Raw genomic sequence first — 15,480 nt, forward strand, 5'->3', positions numbered from 1 at the left:
AACTGTCAAATGTCGGGAGTTCGAACAGTCCATAGGACGAAGTGCACTATTATTGCCTATGGATTTTTTGGAACTATTGACCAATTCCAATCGTCGGAGTGACTTTCATGAATAGTGAATGGTTCAAAAATACACGGATAACTAAGATCTGAGAAATCCTCAATGAAATTCAGCTACAGATTCCAATTGGAAGATACGAGTACATGCCAATATCACCAATACAGGGTGACAGGTAAAGCGATACATTCCTTGAAAGAGGTTAAAGTAGAGCTTATTTGCAGTCATTTAAGTCATATGACACCATGTCCGAAACTTGTTCATTTCCAAGTTATTCAAGATTTAAGTATTTTTAAAAAAATCTCCAGTTTTTATGTTAAAATGTACCCTTGTAATGAAGAATACGAAATAATGTTAACTTTTTTGTTGTATTCGTATAGCTAAATAACAAGATTGACATTTTAAATTAAACTTTGCAAGAAAGAATCGTCATTACTCAAGTAAAAGCTAAAAAACCATGTATTATTTTGCAAAAAAAAATTGTTTTAGGTAATTAAACGAAGAATTTCCAAGAAACAATGTATGGAATGTTGTGTACAAATTACAGAATTTAGTTCCTTGATTCATTAGCTATTCAAAAAGGTACAGGTGTTTAACAAACACTACATAATTATTTTTTTATTTGAATTTAAACGTCTAGTAAGATACTTTCATAAAAAAATTAATAATTAAAAAAATCACTCTAACAACTAATCTTGGGTCTCAAAAAATGAAAAACTTAGAATTTTAATAATAATTGTATCACCTAATTTTATTTAGGTACATTATTTTAAGTCCTGCTCAAACTGTGAGCCCCGTCTTCTAATACAAGCTCGTAGTCTGTTTCTCACTTCTGTTTTTGTGACTCTTGTTGTCAAACTTTGCTGAATATCTTGAGCTGCCCTCTGAATGCGCTCACGAAGCTTTTACACACACAGCACACTTTCGGCTCAGTGTACGCCAATGGATGGATCAACAATATCCACTTCGTTGGATTGGGCGCGGTGGACCCATTCCTTGGCCAGCCAGAAGTCCGGATCTGACCCCTTGCGATTTTTATTTATGGGGTCACATGAAGTATCTCTTGTATGTAACCCCCGTAAACAACGAGCAAGAGCTTCGTGAGCGCATTCAGAGGGCAGCTCAAGATATTCAGCAGTTTGACAACAAGAGTCACAAAAACAAAAGTGAGAAACAGACTACGAGCTTGTATTAGAAGACGGGGCTCACAGTTTGAGCAGGACTTAAAATAATGTACCTAGATAAAATTAGGTGATACAATTATTATTAAAATACTAAGTTTTTCATTTATTTAGACCCAAGAACAGTTGTTAGTGTGACTTTTTTATTTATTTATTTTATTATGAAAGTATCTCACTAGACGTTTAAATTCAAATAAAAAAATAATTAAGTAGTGTTTGTTAAACACCTGTACCTTTTTGAATAGCTAATGAATCAAGGAACTAAATTCTGTAATTTGTACACAACATTCCATACATTGTTTCTTGGAAATTCTTCGTTTAATTACCTAAAACAATTTTATTTTGCAAAATAATACATGGTTTTTTAGCTTTTACTTGAGTAATGACGATTCTTTCTTGCAAATTTTAATTTAAAATGTCAATCTTGTTATTTAGCTATACGAATACAACAAAAAAGTTAACATTATTTCGTATTCTTCATTACAAGGGTACATTTTAACATAAAAACTGGAGATTTTTTTAAAAATACTTAAATCTTGAATAACTTGGAAATGAACAAGTTTCGGACATGGTGTCATATGACTTAAATGACTGGAAATAAGCTCTACTTTAACCCCTTTCAAGGAATGTATCGCTTTACCTGTCACCCTGTATAATAGGTTTACGTGTGAAAATACGCTACAATGTGCCATGTTATAATTGAATTATCAATTAGTCACAGCCGATGTAATAGTTCACTAATCTGATAACGCTGTCTCTACTCCCTAGTGGCAGGGGCAAGGTGTGCGAGTGCCGGAACAATTCGCCTCTACGCAGTAATTGGGTTTTACAGTGATAAATTATGAATATTATGATAGCGGTATTTCTGGATATGCATGTTTAATTTTAACAATTATTATTACTAAAGACGTAGAAGTTATGCGTGGTTTGAAATTCTGTTACACACTTGTTAAAATGATTATTCATTTTTATCTACGTAGACAGAGATCAAGTTGTTTTTGTTTGTAAATATATTTGTTAGGCGGATAAGATTACGGATCCGTCCGTCCCGTCCGAGTTATTTGACTGACAAAAATATACTTCGTATATCCGAAGAAATCTAAGAGATTAGCGCTATAGTTTTGTGTGTGAAAATCCACAGCAGCAAAAGCAAAATAATTTAAGTCCATTGTAGTAGCTTAAAGCCGAAAAAAATGTTTAATAAAACGAGCAAACAGCGAAGGAGGCTTCTTCGTCGCGTTTAAATAGGGTAGAAAATTACCGTCATTTGCAGTTCGCAGCGCCTAAGATACAAGCTGTCGTCACAATACGCCACGACCAAGGAAAAATATGATGCTCGTTACAAACAGAGCACGGAATGCTCAAGTCGTAAGAACAAAAGTATCAACACAATCCTCCAAATCAATATTAGTACTACGCGACAGTCACATCGGCAGTACGTGTTCAATAAATATTAGCAGTTGGCTCCTCTTCGTCCATTCTGTCCAATGAGGATCATTTCGNAATGGTCCGATTTGGATAATTCAAAAAGATATATCTTTCTTATGTCTTAAAGATTAACGTAGATACTAGTTTTATTGAATTTTCTACAACAGTACTGATCCTCATTACCTCCCGACTCTTGACTTCCTGATGCTTCGTTCCTTTAGACCTTCCAAGAGAACCCCTGAGGCAACGGGGAGCGAATATGAAAGGCATTTATTCCGTTTGCCCGCCTGCAGCTGACGTTGATGTTTATTATTTCTGAATATCATTTTCATTATAGTAATAAATCTGACGTCTTTGAGGCGAGCTTAGCAAATGTATATGAGCCGACACAGCTCATATATACCTTGATTTTTTAGAATCCAGCAGAGATGTAAACAAACACTTTCATACACAATTACACCATAATCACTTACGTGTTCATAATATCATACACCTTATTTAACAAGCCCATGAAACCAACTTTATTTTCACGTTTATACAAGTTTGAAATCAATCTTTGAAACAAATTATTTTATCAAAATACGTGGACGATGAGAATTTGTGAGACTTGTCAAATTGACTTGACGTTTAAAATCATGTGTTATCTCCATATTGTCTATGACTTGTCTCTTACACATCAGTGCCGTAACCTGTGAGTCATAGACAATAATCTGTAAATTTAATCGATATTATTTTAAGTATTCACTTATTCCGATTACTGATTAATTTTAAACAAAAAATTTACGATACTTTGTTTAGTTTTCCAGCGATAACTTCGACAATATTGGAGATATAGATGACCCACGCTGAACTGTCCCGCCAAACTCAATGACAGGGGGGCGCTACCATCGTTCAACTATATGGTTTCCAACATGGCAAAAATCTGAACCAACGATCCGGTATTGACGGTGGCGCCCCACTGTCAATGTCATCGACAGGACAGTCCAGTATTTTGGAACTATAACGTAAATTTATTTTTCTACTTTTAGTGTTTACTTTTTCGGAGTCAGTTTAATTTTTAGTCGGTTTTATTTAAACGAAATTATTTTACTTTTTTATGCAATTAATGCTTACGTATTGTTCCATTGTTTATTTTTAAGAAAATAAAAAGCTTCTTTCAATGAGGGTTTTCGCGATTGAAAAATCCGCAAGCATTCGTACGTATGGCAATACGTAGACGCGAGGTCCAAATGCTGCATGATTGGTTATTTTTGACATGACATTGACAGATATGTCAAAATCCACCAATCACGCAGCAAGCAACAGAAGTTTAATAACTTTACGGATATCATTGATTGTTTTACTGTCCAGTGTGTTTTTTGATTACATCTGTGCAAACAGTTTGTTTCCTGTTCTCGAAAATTTCATAATCAGTTCACATTCAATGTTGCGACTTTGTTGCATATTTTTAGTATTTTGACGATCACCCGGCGATGATACGCAAGTACTACAACATTTCACTTCGCGATTAACGAGAGGTTTTGTCGCATCACTAGTTCACAGACTAAAAATATTTTTATGTCAGTTGGCCATATTTGATGACATTTCTGCTGATTTCTAAAAAATTAGACTGTATATCATAATCGGATTTTATAAAATACATTTTATAAAATCCGATTTGTATGAAAATTAAAATAATTAAAATGAAGATATCAATTTACTGACTTCACCATACCATTTATATGCCCATGTTAACATGGGCTAGTGTCGGCTCATATACCCTTTTACCTAACACCCTGTAGTAAAATTAAGGAAAAATATCAATTCCCGTTTTTACTCGTATACCTAACGGCAAACGCTAATTACACGCGATTTCTACAGGCAAAATTATATTTACATTCGTTCTGTTTTATCATAGTATACAAAAATCGTACAATAATATGTCTTAATCACCATTTGAAACGATTACAGCGTTCAAATGCAGTATAATTATAGCAATAATTTTGTTTGATATAAATACTGTATCAGAAAGTTACAAAACGCTATCAGCTGTTAGTGAGTCCATTGTATTCGGCACGCATTGTATGTATTTATTTTGTTCTTTGTTTATTCACGTGTGAAATCAATTGAATTATCCCGAGTCAAAATGAAAATCCGATGCAATTCGTTGTCGGAACACTCCAATTTATCAGATTGAGGGGCCGCATACGTTCCGCAAACAAAATGCCTAAATCTCGAAAATACAGAGATAACAGTTTGTATTTTTAAACCTATCGGTATCACGATAAAATAGCTAGAGAGGAGATTGCCAGTCGATAAATACTTTGCTAGGGTTGTCAGATCTAGAAATATTCCACTTTCAGAATAGTTTGCTTAAGCATTTCATTCCTCAAAAGATGTAGGTTATTGAAATTCAGTGTGCTTAGTGCGAATTTACACCAAACTTCATCGCTAGCAACTGCGTAAAGAATGACAGCGTTCCTAGCGGATACTTTCAAGAACTAAAATCTTCATAGATTTTTTGACGCATTCGCTAGCGACGACGTTCAATGCAAACTCGCAATAAGCACCCTGATGTTTATGCAAAACGACAACACAAAATGCAGCCTCCAGTAAGAAGTCACCTGGCAATAATATCACCATCTCAGTGATTCTGTAACTAAACGGATACTCCGTAAGTTAAATCGATTAGGAATTGCTTGATCAAAGGGATTGAGCACTCGATAGCAACGAACCGGTGACCTAGACAGGCACTTTTTCACGCTAACAGCTTTTGAACGTACGTTCGTGTAAAAAGCCTAACTGTGTCCACAGCACAGCCGAGCGTGCTCGGCCGTCCGGCATGTCCATGCAAATACACATAAACAAGTTACGTTGATCAAACAACCCTAGCAATATCGGGGATTGCGAACGCACTACAAAGGCTAAACAATAGAGCAGAACAAGTAAAGCTGAAACTTTTATGAATGCAGCGCATATTCAATAGAATGTACATTTCGCTACCCGTTCGGTGTCGTGTAACTCTGCACCATTTGGAGTTTTATTTTGTGTTTATTCTAAAACACCGCTTGTCTTGAGTTGGATTGGAACACGCTCGAAGAAAAAGTTGTGTAGAATCTATTTGTTCGTTACTTTTTGAAAGTTGCACAATTTGCTATGGTCGGTTTAGACTGCGTTGTTAGTAAACTAGGTAGGTACAACTTTCCAGTTTCTAGTAGTTTCTATTTCTGCTTATAGGGATTAAGAGCTTAAAATTAATTTGGCAAACAATCGCATTCCAGTCCAAAACTAGACATGAAATAAAGGAGATTAGATGTAAGAAGTTGTAACATCCTGGACCTAATCGTCGACACTTATCGTTATATCCTTTGTGGAGAGAGAATTCCTAATGGATTAGTAGCTAGCCGTCCGAGCGTGCGTCCGTGCGCGGAGCTTTAAGCTCAATTGGTGACCGTGTTTGAATTGAAACACCCAATGGCCGAAGCAATTTGCATAGCAAATTTAGTGGACCTACCGGGTAAAATATTTAATGAACTGCTTTGTTTTTGTAACAAAATATTGCGCGCCCTCGCTCCTGTTTATAAAGAGACATAATTTAGAGCCGCCGCTAACACCATTAATTTAATTAACGCCCACAGTCTGCAGTTTGTGTCGCAGTCAATATATTCAGTCATCGCAGTCAGTACGGGTCTGGTATATAGGTTTATACCCAGTTAATAAACCGTTGATTGCTTAAATAAGCTTACATAACGTGGGAACGGGATTACGTTTTGCTGATATTTCAAGGCCGCAGGGCTCGCTCCCGTTGCGTGCGAAGGCCCTATTTTTAGAGTTCGTTTGAATTAAACTTCGTTGTCGAGTAGTGTATGGGGGTGAACATTTTATTAATATGTTTCAGGTGCTTAAAAGTGTAACATAGAACTTCTAACAAGGTTTAGGTTTCCCGAAATCATACTCCCACACAAGGGTAGGAGGAATATTACACTGTTCATGTTAGCCATGTCATGATTCTATCGTCAGGTAAAAATGGAACATTGAATTCATGTATGGATATCAAGTGGATCGTCTAGTCGTGTGCCGCCATGCATGCCTAAGAAGATTGGTTTTCATCAAGCAAAGGAGACTCTTTTGTAAAAGTATTTAGAGCTCACCTCACTGAAGAATTCATCCATGTAGCCGCCCTCGACGGCGACGTTGACATCGTCGGGCCCGACGTCGTCATCGTCGCTTTGCGCCTGTAACAAAAGCACATTAATTAAAAGAAAATAAAGTATAAATAGTTAAAGCTTATCGTATTAAGAACATAAGAGCTTATTACATACAAATAATACCGTAACGTCGATAAATAATATTCTAATAGCAAAAACGTTATTTCGCGGGATTCGATTACCACCGCGACCGCGCGTTTTCAGTGGTTTTTGTTAATGAGACATTTATTTGCAATATCCGGTACAAATTCTGGTCATTAATATTATAATATCAGAAACCAAACTGCTGCCAATTATAATTATGTACGTTATGTTTTACAAGAATGGGATGTTTTTGATTCTTATTAATTGGAAGGAACCCTCATGTTCCAACCCAAATTACTTTCGTCATATCCAATTCAGAACAATCACGGGAAATTCCGCAACCGAAAACGTTAATAAGCCAACACAATATTGACGTAGATAAGAAATAATGGTGAATTTCGGGCTACGTTTGAGAAGTAGGTACACTCGAAAGTTTGCTAAGAGACATTAATTAATGACTTCTCAATTCCTCACAAAACCCCCCTAATGTATGGTTATGTTAGGTTTTAACAATTTAGCTTGAAGTGCGTTGGCAGAGATCCAGTATATGGAGCGGTGGGTATAATTTGCTCGTTTTCCCCTCATAATAACGTTGTAAACAGTGAATCGTTTTCGCGTAATTCTAAATTATATCTAAAAAGGTCAGAAGATGTTATTTTCATACTCGTTCGTGTTGTAACAGAAGCACGGCACGTACGGTGAGCAACAGAATCAACTTTGAGTCTGACGTTATTCAATTACCGAGAAAGTCCGTATTCGCCACAAAGGCCTACCCTGGAGTGCGGACACATTTATGTCTAGTGACTGAGAGCCGGGGAAATTTAATTGCGCGGTCAAGATGTTTTCCATAGTATTGAGAGTGAGTACATATCTGATGTCTGTAGAGTGGAATGAATAAGAAAACGAGCCGAGAACGACCCTTTTTTAGATGCTATCAAAGAATTTGTCAAATTAGAATAATACCGAAACGAATAAGTATACGATAAAAATCTTTAACACTGGTACAGTGTACACGTTTCAGATATAATCTCTACAGCTAATGTATAAGCATTTGCGGTCCTTTACCAGTTATAACTTTTTGACACCCGATCCATCTGGGGGGCGGTGGCTACCGTAGCCGTAGTAGCGTGTCCACGCAACTTAAGTGGAACTATCGACTTATGTACACACGACTTTACGTGTGAGCCCTTGTCATAGCGCCGGGGGAATAAACCTTTGTTAAGAAATACGCAGACTTGAAATAACATTATTAACGCCGAAAGGTCCGAAAGTAATTGGGAAGAATACAGTTACGAGAGCTCGGGGTACGATAAGGTAAATTGGAACCATTTAAGAAGTGTTAACCTCAAATTCCAGCGTACTAAAAGCTCAACCAGTGCATCGCCTGCGGTCAGCAAGCTCTCCGGATCGATATGGGTCACGGAGACAGCCTGGCGCGATAATGCGTGGAACCATTAATTCAGAAAGCGTTAGACGCAAAGATCCATTAGTGGACCCAATTATCAGCACTTTTCGTCATAATTAGCACCGGTGACTGTCGAGTTTTTAACCTCTGAATAAGAACAGGCGCGAACAATCATAATATTTCATTCATTTAGTGAGCTGAAATGAAATATATTAATGAACTGTTGATGGCGTGTCAACTGGGGGCCTAGATTAGATTGATGTCACAAATGGAGCAATATTTGTTTTAAACCTTATCTACATATTTTGTGTCTTTGTGTGTGAAAGATAGTTGATGTACCCAGTCAAAATCGTCAATCGCTCTTTTATTTCAACTAGAGTACGCAGTAAAAACAACTTTATAAGATTTAATCCAGTGACTCTCAATAAAATTAACCCGCGCAACCGAGCGCATGTTGATAGTAATTAATTTAAACTCGTAAATGTAATCCTGCGATAGCACTTAACAAGCTTTAACATCACAGCAATCTCTGTGCCTATTAAAACTGCTCGTATTAATGGAGTCAAATGGAACTATTAATACCCTTCTGTAGGTGGAAAGAACATGGATGCTTTACACACACGGCTGATCTAACGAGCTACTTCGTCTAACTTTGTAAGTGAAAGTTCAAGTGGAAAAATATGCAGTGCGATACCCTGACACGTGCCACTTTGATCTTAAAATAGACTGATAAAAGCCTACAGTACTACACCCGTAACATGAACATCAAACGGCAACTAAGCAATATATTTTATCTCAAACAAATTAAGCAAAAATAGGAACATTAAATCATCACTTCCAAAATGTATGACGATACTGGTGATATTGATGGTAGTAGTGTGTCATCAAATCATCATCAAAAAAGGATTAATGCAAGAAGTAAGGGAGAGGATACCACACAACTATTTAACTATATTCTAAACATAACAGTTTCTCCCAAGAGTTTCTCTGATGAATTCAACTATAAAGGAGATCTAAATGTCACACTAAACGACGATTAACGCTTTGGTAATACTGGTATACTTAACTTATGATTCCCGTATCTCGTGAGACTCATACAATATAGGAAGGTATTTTATTTTGAGATTAATTTAAATATAAAGTGATGTATGACCACGGCAGCGTGACATACTGAGTGAAGAAGCGAAACTGATAAGATAATTCGAATTGTTGTAATAAGAATATTATTTATTGCAAGTAAAGGATTTTAACTCGTCGTTGCTTTATTATTTTCACCTCCTCAATATTTACACAAATGTAATTATTAGTAATACTAATACTGAGAAAACTATTCATAATATAAAATGGTATTATCATAAATTATTTCAAAAGCATAACATTTTCCCAGTGTGATAAGATAAAATGTATTTTTTCGTTCTCCGCGCGATTACAGTTGTTAGTTTAACAAAACTTTGTTATGAATAAGTATGGGAGTGTAATATTGAGTAAATCTATTTAGGAAAGTAATAAATGTATGAATTCATGATTATTACGACGCTTTCTGAGAACTTGGTATAATAAATACATTATTAGGCAAAGATAGAATTTCTACTAGAAAATTCCACCGATAGGACATGACCATGAGCTCGCGAATCTTCTAGTTTGTAAATAAATAAGCAAGTTTGCTGTAAAAACAACGCTATTTAGAAAATCTATTAAAGTAGTTAACCAAAGGATCGAAAGTTTATTCTTTTTTCCTGCAGAGTTTAAAGAAAACTCGAAGTTCGGAATCGGAACAGTTTAGCACAAGAACTTATTGTTTAAACATTTTATTGTTAGTTCTTTTTTATACGCTTTATCTTTGTGCTCGATAAAAAAGTCTATCATATTTTACTCTTTGCAAAGAGTATAACATTATATTAAAGTCGGAGATTTAGCTTGAAATCACAAGAAAAGTAGGAGCAATTCTGATCCGAATCGGTCAAGGCCGCGGCCGAGCCGCCAGACAAAGGGCCGTCACCGATTACCATACCTCGTCCGCAATCTCTGCCTTGGCCACTTTCATAACCTTTCTCTTGTAGTCTTTACTGTGCAAGATGCTTTTAGAGCCGAAACAAGAAATGAGACTTAAGTACGAATCTGTACTCAACCCCCTTATTACAAAAAAATTTAGCCCGGAACGAACACTGATTTTTTTAAGTGACATTTTACCATACATACTAAATGTCAATTTAAACCAGAGTTCAACCAAAGTCAAACTTTCTGTAATGGGGGATGAAGTCAAGAGCTGAATCACAACTGTGATATCCAATCACAGGCTATCTTTTCAGCTTGAATCAAGTTTTGAGTTATTTCAGTATATGAACTTTAATAAATGATTTTTAATGAAAGATAAACACAAGAATCTACATTATACTTTACAAAGAAGAGTAGAATAGTTTAAAAGACTTGAATCCTATTTATTCCGGTCAGAAATACGGAACAAAATGCACTCTTTCAGCTTGAATCAAGTTTTGAGTTATTTCAGTATATGAACTTTAATAAATGATTTTTAATGAAAGATAAACACAAGAATCTACATTATACTTCGTCGCTGCATCCTCGAGATTTTNCTCTGAAATGAATGACGACTCGACGGTTGGAGGAGTGTGACGTAAGCGTGCCCCACTACCGCCGGATATCGAGTCACAACAAGTACTTTTTTGTATTGTATGCTCTAAAATGTTCGATGCCTAGTACAATGAGAAGTGGACTACCTGGTAAATATGAAAATCTCTTCGGATGCAGCGACTCGTATAATTACGGTCAAACTTCACTTAAGGTAAGTTTGTTTAACCATAAATTATACTTTACAAAGAAGAGTAGAATAGTTTAAAAGACTTGAATCCTATTTATTCCGGTCAGAAATACGGAACAAAATTCACTAACCAAACTCACAGAGCGGTTTTTACCATGTCTGCCTCGGAAGTTTCGTGGTTTCCGCTGCACGAGCGGTAAGCGCGGATCGGAGAGAACACCTACGCGTGCTTCAGAATGAAATAAAAAACAAAACGTTTTGCAGCAAAACTGATATCCTGTTCTGATATGCTGTTGTCTGTACATATTACTTCGTTCATCTCAGCCAAATGACGTCCACTGCTGAACAAAGGCCTCCCCCGAGGTTTTCCACAATGAACGGTCCTGCGCTGCCCGCATCCAGGCTCTTCCCGCGACCTTTAACAGATCGTCGCTACATACTACTATTTATAGTTTATCGGCTTCATAGACTCCTCGTTTTCAAACTACACGCTTGCAAAACTTACGAGGTCAGTTAGTTACACTTGAAACAAAAGTAACACATGGACCTAAAAAATAAACGAAATATAACAACACGAATTCGACTAATCACCTTAATTACGTAAGCGAAATCAACACGAAACGCTCGTGGGGAGGTAAAACATGAAAAAGAGCAATAGTTAATTAAAGCCGCACTAATTTGTCGGTCTAGTGATGGGATTTCTTTAACACAATAAAAAAGATATTGTGTATAGCATTACAAAGAAAGTAATCAGATAATTCAGGTAGCAGGCGATGATGAGGTTTCATGCGAGAACATTCAATGTGGTAATTTTAATCACATACTCTTTCAAAAATACTCTTCCAAGGGACAAAAACAGGAAGTAGTTCAGAAAAGTTATCTGAAGAGACAATAAAGCAGGATCATCAATGTAAGCCGGCGAAAAAAATCGGCAATACTTGGAGCGAGATCAAACGCGAAGCTCAAGACCGAACGCGATGGAGGACTGTTGTGGACGCCCTTTGCCCCATCTAGGGGACATAGGGCCTTAAGTCAAGTAAGTCATCAATGTAAGCCGCGTCGAATCTAATGCTAATTTTCATCCCAATTTCAAGAAATCTTATCCCAAAATCAACGCACACAATGAGAAAAAGTTAAGTGGAAAAGTTAAGATTGAAATGCCTCGCCTGAGTGCATGTTCGTTTCTCTGAAGGTAATATCATTCAAACGCGTTACAGGCATAAAAGGAGGAATACGCTTGAAATGACAGAGTCGCTTTTGTAAGACCCTCATTTATTCGCTCGCAAAATGTATCCACATCCCTAGCCGGGTCGTGGGGCGAACCGTTTCAACATGTTGTCGAGTGTTGGGGCGAAGCCACCGCATCGGGAGTCAGGTCACGTATTTCAATCGAACCACAATATATGACTCTGTATTGGCTTGCTGGTAGCCAACAAATATCGCTTTAAGAACATTAATAATTTTCTATATGGCTTCGTGTTCGCGTAAGTGGCAAGAAAATCTTTGAGGCGTTAATAAAATCTTTTACACATTAAACACGCTGAAAGGTTTTGAATTGTAGCTGAATCGAAAACATTTCTTAACTATTAAAGTAGGTGTTGTTGACCTAACAGTATTGGATTTGGAACAAAGGTGACTCACAATTTTAACTCCAAAATCATCTATTCGAAGTTTCAAATTGTGTTTTACCTTGGCATTACAAACAAAAACCAATTTTCTGGCTGATCGAGAATTGCGACTTTTCCTTTTAATAGTCAGCTTTGCGTTGTATTTTGTGAATGTTAAATATTTTCATTGTGTCACGCTTCACCGAGACAGTTTCCACTTTCAAGGTACATGACGCCGCCAGCTACCCGGGTGTCACACGGTAATCTGGGTTCAGCAGTTAAATCCGGACATGTGTTTCAATTAAAACGAATGAGCGACACGGGCGATCCTCCGCAATCTGTCTCTGTGTGTTAAAACCTATTTTATCATTATTATTTATTTTTATTTAAGTTTTCATTTCAATCAATCAAGAGCTTACTTTTGATTATTTAAAGTGCTACAATTTTGTACTTTAAAAATACAACATAGTGGGTATTTACTATTTAATAAGTTATAATCTGATAATGTTTCAAAGTTCAAACCCACTTTCCAGGCAACTTGAAAGCCTATTCCATCGCATCTAGCTGGTAGCTTGATGGATGTCCGTGAAAAATCTAAATAACTTAACAATGTTTCTTTTACGATAACTTCAAAAGAAGCACCCGCAAAGTCACAAGTGTCGCAACAAGATTAATTGGCTTTTTTAGCGCCAAAGACAAACTTCGGAGCGAGTGATTTTGTGAAGGGTAACAAACGGTTGTCGATAAGTCATAACGCCGAACTCCTGCAGAATAGCGTACTCGAGTACTTACGCAACGAACAATAATTCGGCCTTCACCTTCCCGACCGGAGCCTCCCTCGGGCGGACCCAGGGGGAACGCCGTGTAACACAAATTTATCTCCGGCCGGTTCTAAATTCGCCTCAACGTTACTTCTATAAGCCCACTGTGTAAATTTAGATATAATCATTTCAGTATTTATTTCAATATTTATCAATCATACATTAATTTACTAAGATTGCAGTAAAGCAAAATAAAGTCTAAATAAAGTGTTTTTTTATATTTTTGTTTTAACAATTACTAAACCTAATATTCTAGAGTCAGTAAGTTTTCATTTGACTCATACAATCAATAAAATTCAGTGATATGACATTTCGGGACAATGAGTATCGTAAAAGGGCACAGTTCAAATGTCAATCAATTCATTCAGCCGAAGCTGGATATAGTCATAATTTGAACGCTAACAAGACAAGAACAAGGTCAAGCACATGTAGGAATCTGTAGGATAGAAATGGGGGTTTCAATAATTCTTACAGATTCGGCATTAAAAGACTAGCTGCGAGAAAAACAATTTAATTATAACTTTAGCATTCTTGCGGATATTGCCAACTGGCATTGTTTACCTCCCGCAGCGAAAAGCACTTCGATTCGGGACAAAAAGTTCGTGATGGTTTTTCTTCGGAACTACGACGGCATGGATACCGTCAACGGGCGGTCGTTACGGCCCCGCAGAAACAATACAGAATCTGGCGCGGCTCACGGCTGTCAAGGGGATCGAGCAGATCTGGGTCAACACAACGAAATCTCTAAATCTCGGCACATAATTACAGGCGGGACGCGTGGTGTGGCATCTAGATCGCTCGATCCACGTACAACTTTTGACCCTCGCTATTTGGTCCCTTGAAAACAGCGGCGAGATTAATTTGAACAATTTTAATGATTGCGAACTTATTCAGTTTGGCGGATACGCCTGTTGCTCAAAATTTTCTCCCACTTGGAAACTCTGCGGACGCTACATTTTTAAAAGGGCTTTGTGCGTCAAATGGAGGAATGAATCTGTGATTTAGTAATCGAATTTCACAAAATACGATTCACGATAAAAGTTCAAAGATAATCAGCATTTATCATTTTTGGTGATAACGGGAGGCAGGGTTCGAGGATATTCAATTGGATAATATCAAGATATATCTGATAATATCGGATATTTTCGAACCTGTGAACGGGAGAGTAATCAACAATTATTACTTTTCGAATGGGTACCCTACCTACTGCGTTATCTACACAAATAAAATTTTAATAAGCTAATAATTTTGGTTATCTCGAAACTTCTAAGTATCATTAGCCCCAAAATATTTATTGGTCTCTTGGGATCCAACCGTTTCGGTTAGACTGGCCAGCAGATTTTCCCAAAAGCCTTCCTTGTTAAAGTATTTCGCACCCTTAATAATATAGGGGCACAACTCAAAATTTTTGGTTTTTTACTTTTTGTACTAGAGAGGCACATTTTCGTAAGTTCTACAAGATGGCTTTCACAGAAATCGAAAACAATGATCAGATACAAGAGTTCTACATTTTGTGCCCCTTCCATACTTTCGTCTATCTTCCCGCTAGAAGGGCTGAATCAGAGACATGCCGATATTTGTCGAATCCAGCCCCCGCGACTGTGGGCCAATTTGGAGTTGTGCCTTTGTGTGACAAACTTTTAAGTAAGTGTTGGTGAGCTAAGACTAATTAATTCCTTATATTTCTAATAATATGTTACATTTTCATTTTTATTACATTGATAAAGTCCCGTTAATCATAGAAAATTATAAAATATAACTTTAACTTTAGTTAGGCGGACCATGGATGGGTGTTTGTAGTTAAATTTACAACTCTCCTATAAAAGTAATTTGCTTCTTGGTATTATTTTCATACCTATTGGTTGATTAGGAGCCTTTAGAATGTTTTATCGCGATGCTAAGAAATAAAGCGGTGGTTATGAAATACTACCCGA

The 15,480-nt window shown here is 36.8% G+C and overlaps 1 protein-coding gene across 1 annotated transcript in view; it reads right to left on the reverse strand.

The window, feature by feature from the left end:
• SCAP (SREBP cleavage activating protein) overlaps nucleotides 1-7,244 on the reverse strand; it is a 39,606-nt gene extending 32,362 nt beyond the window's left edge. Inside the window, exons 1-2 of the mRNA XM_028306368.1 lie at nucleotides 7,236-7,244; nucleotides 6,802-6,880 (exon numbers count right to left, since the gene is read on the reverse strand). Coding sequence (XP_028162169.1) covers nucleotides 6,802-6,880; nucleotides 7,236-7,244 — 88 coding nt within the window. The remainder of the gene's footprint in view (nucleotides 1-6,801; nucleotides 6,881-7,235) is intronic.
• Nucleotides 7,245-15,480: the final 8,236 nt, after the last annotated feature.

The sequence above is a fragment of the Ostrinia furnacalis genome, unplaced genomic scaffold (assembly GCF_004193835.3).
Source record: "Ostrinia furnacalis isolate ACB-3 unplaced genomic scaffold, ASM419383v2 OfSCF1918, whole genome shotgun sequence".
NCBI classification, from domain to species: Eukaryota; Metazoa; Arthropoda; class Insecta; order Lepidoptera; family Crambidae; genus Ostrinia; species Ostrinia furnacalis.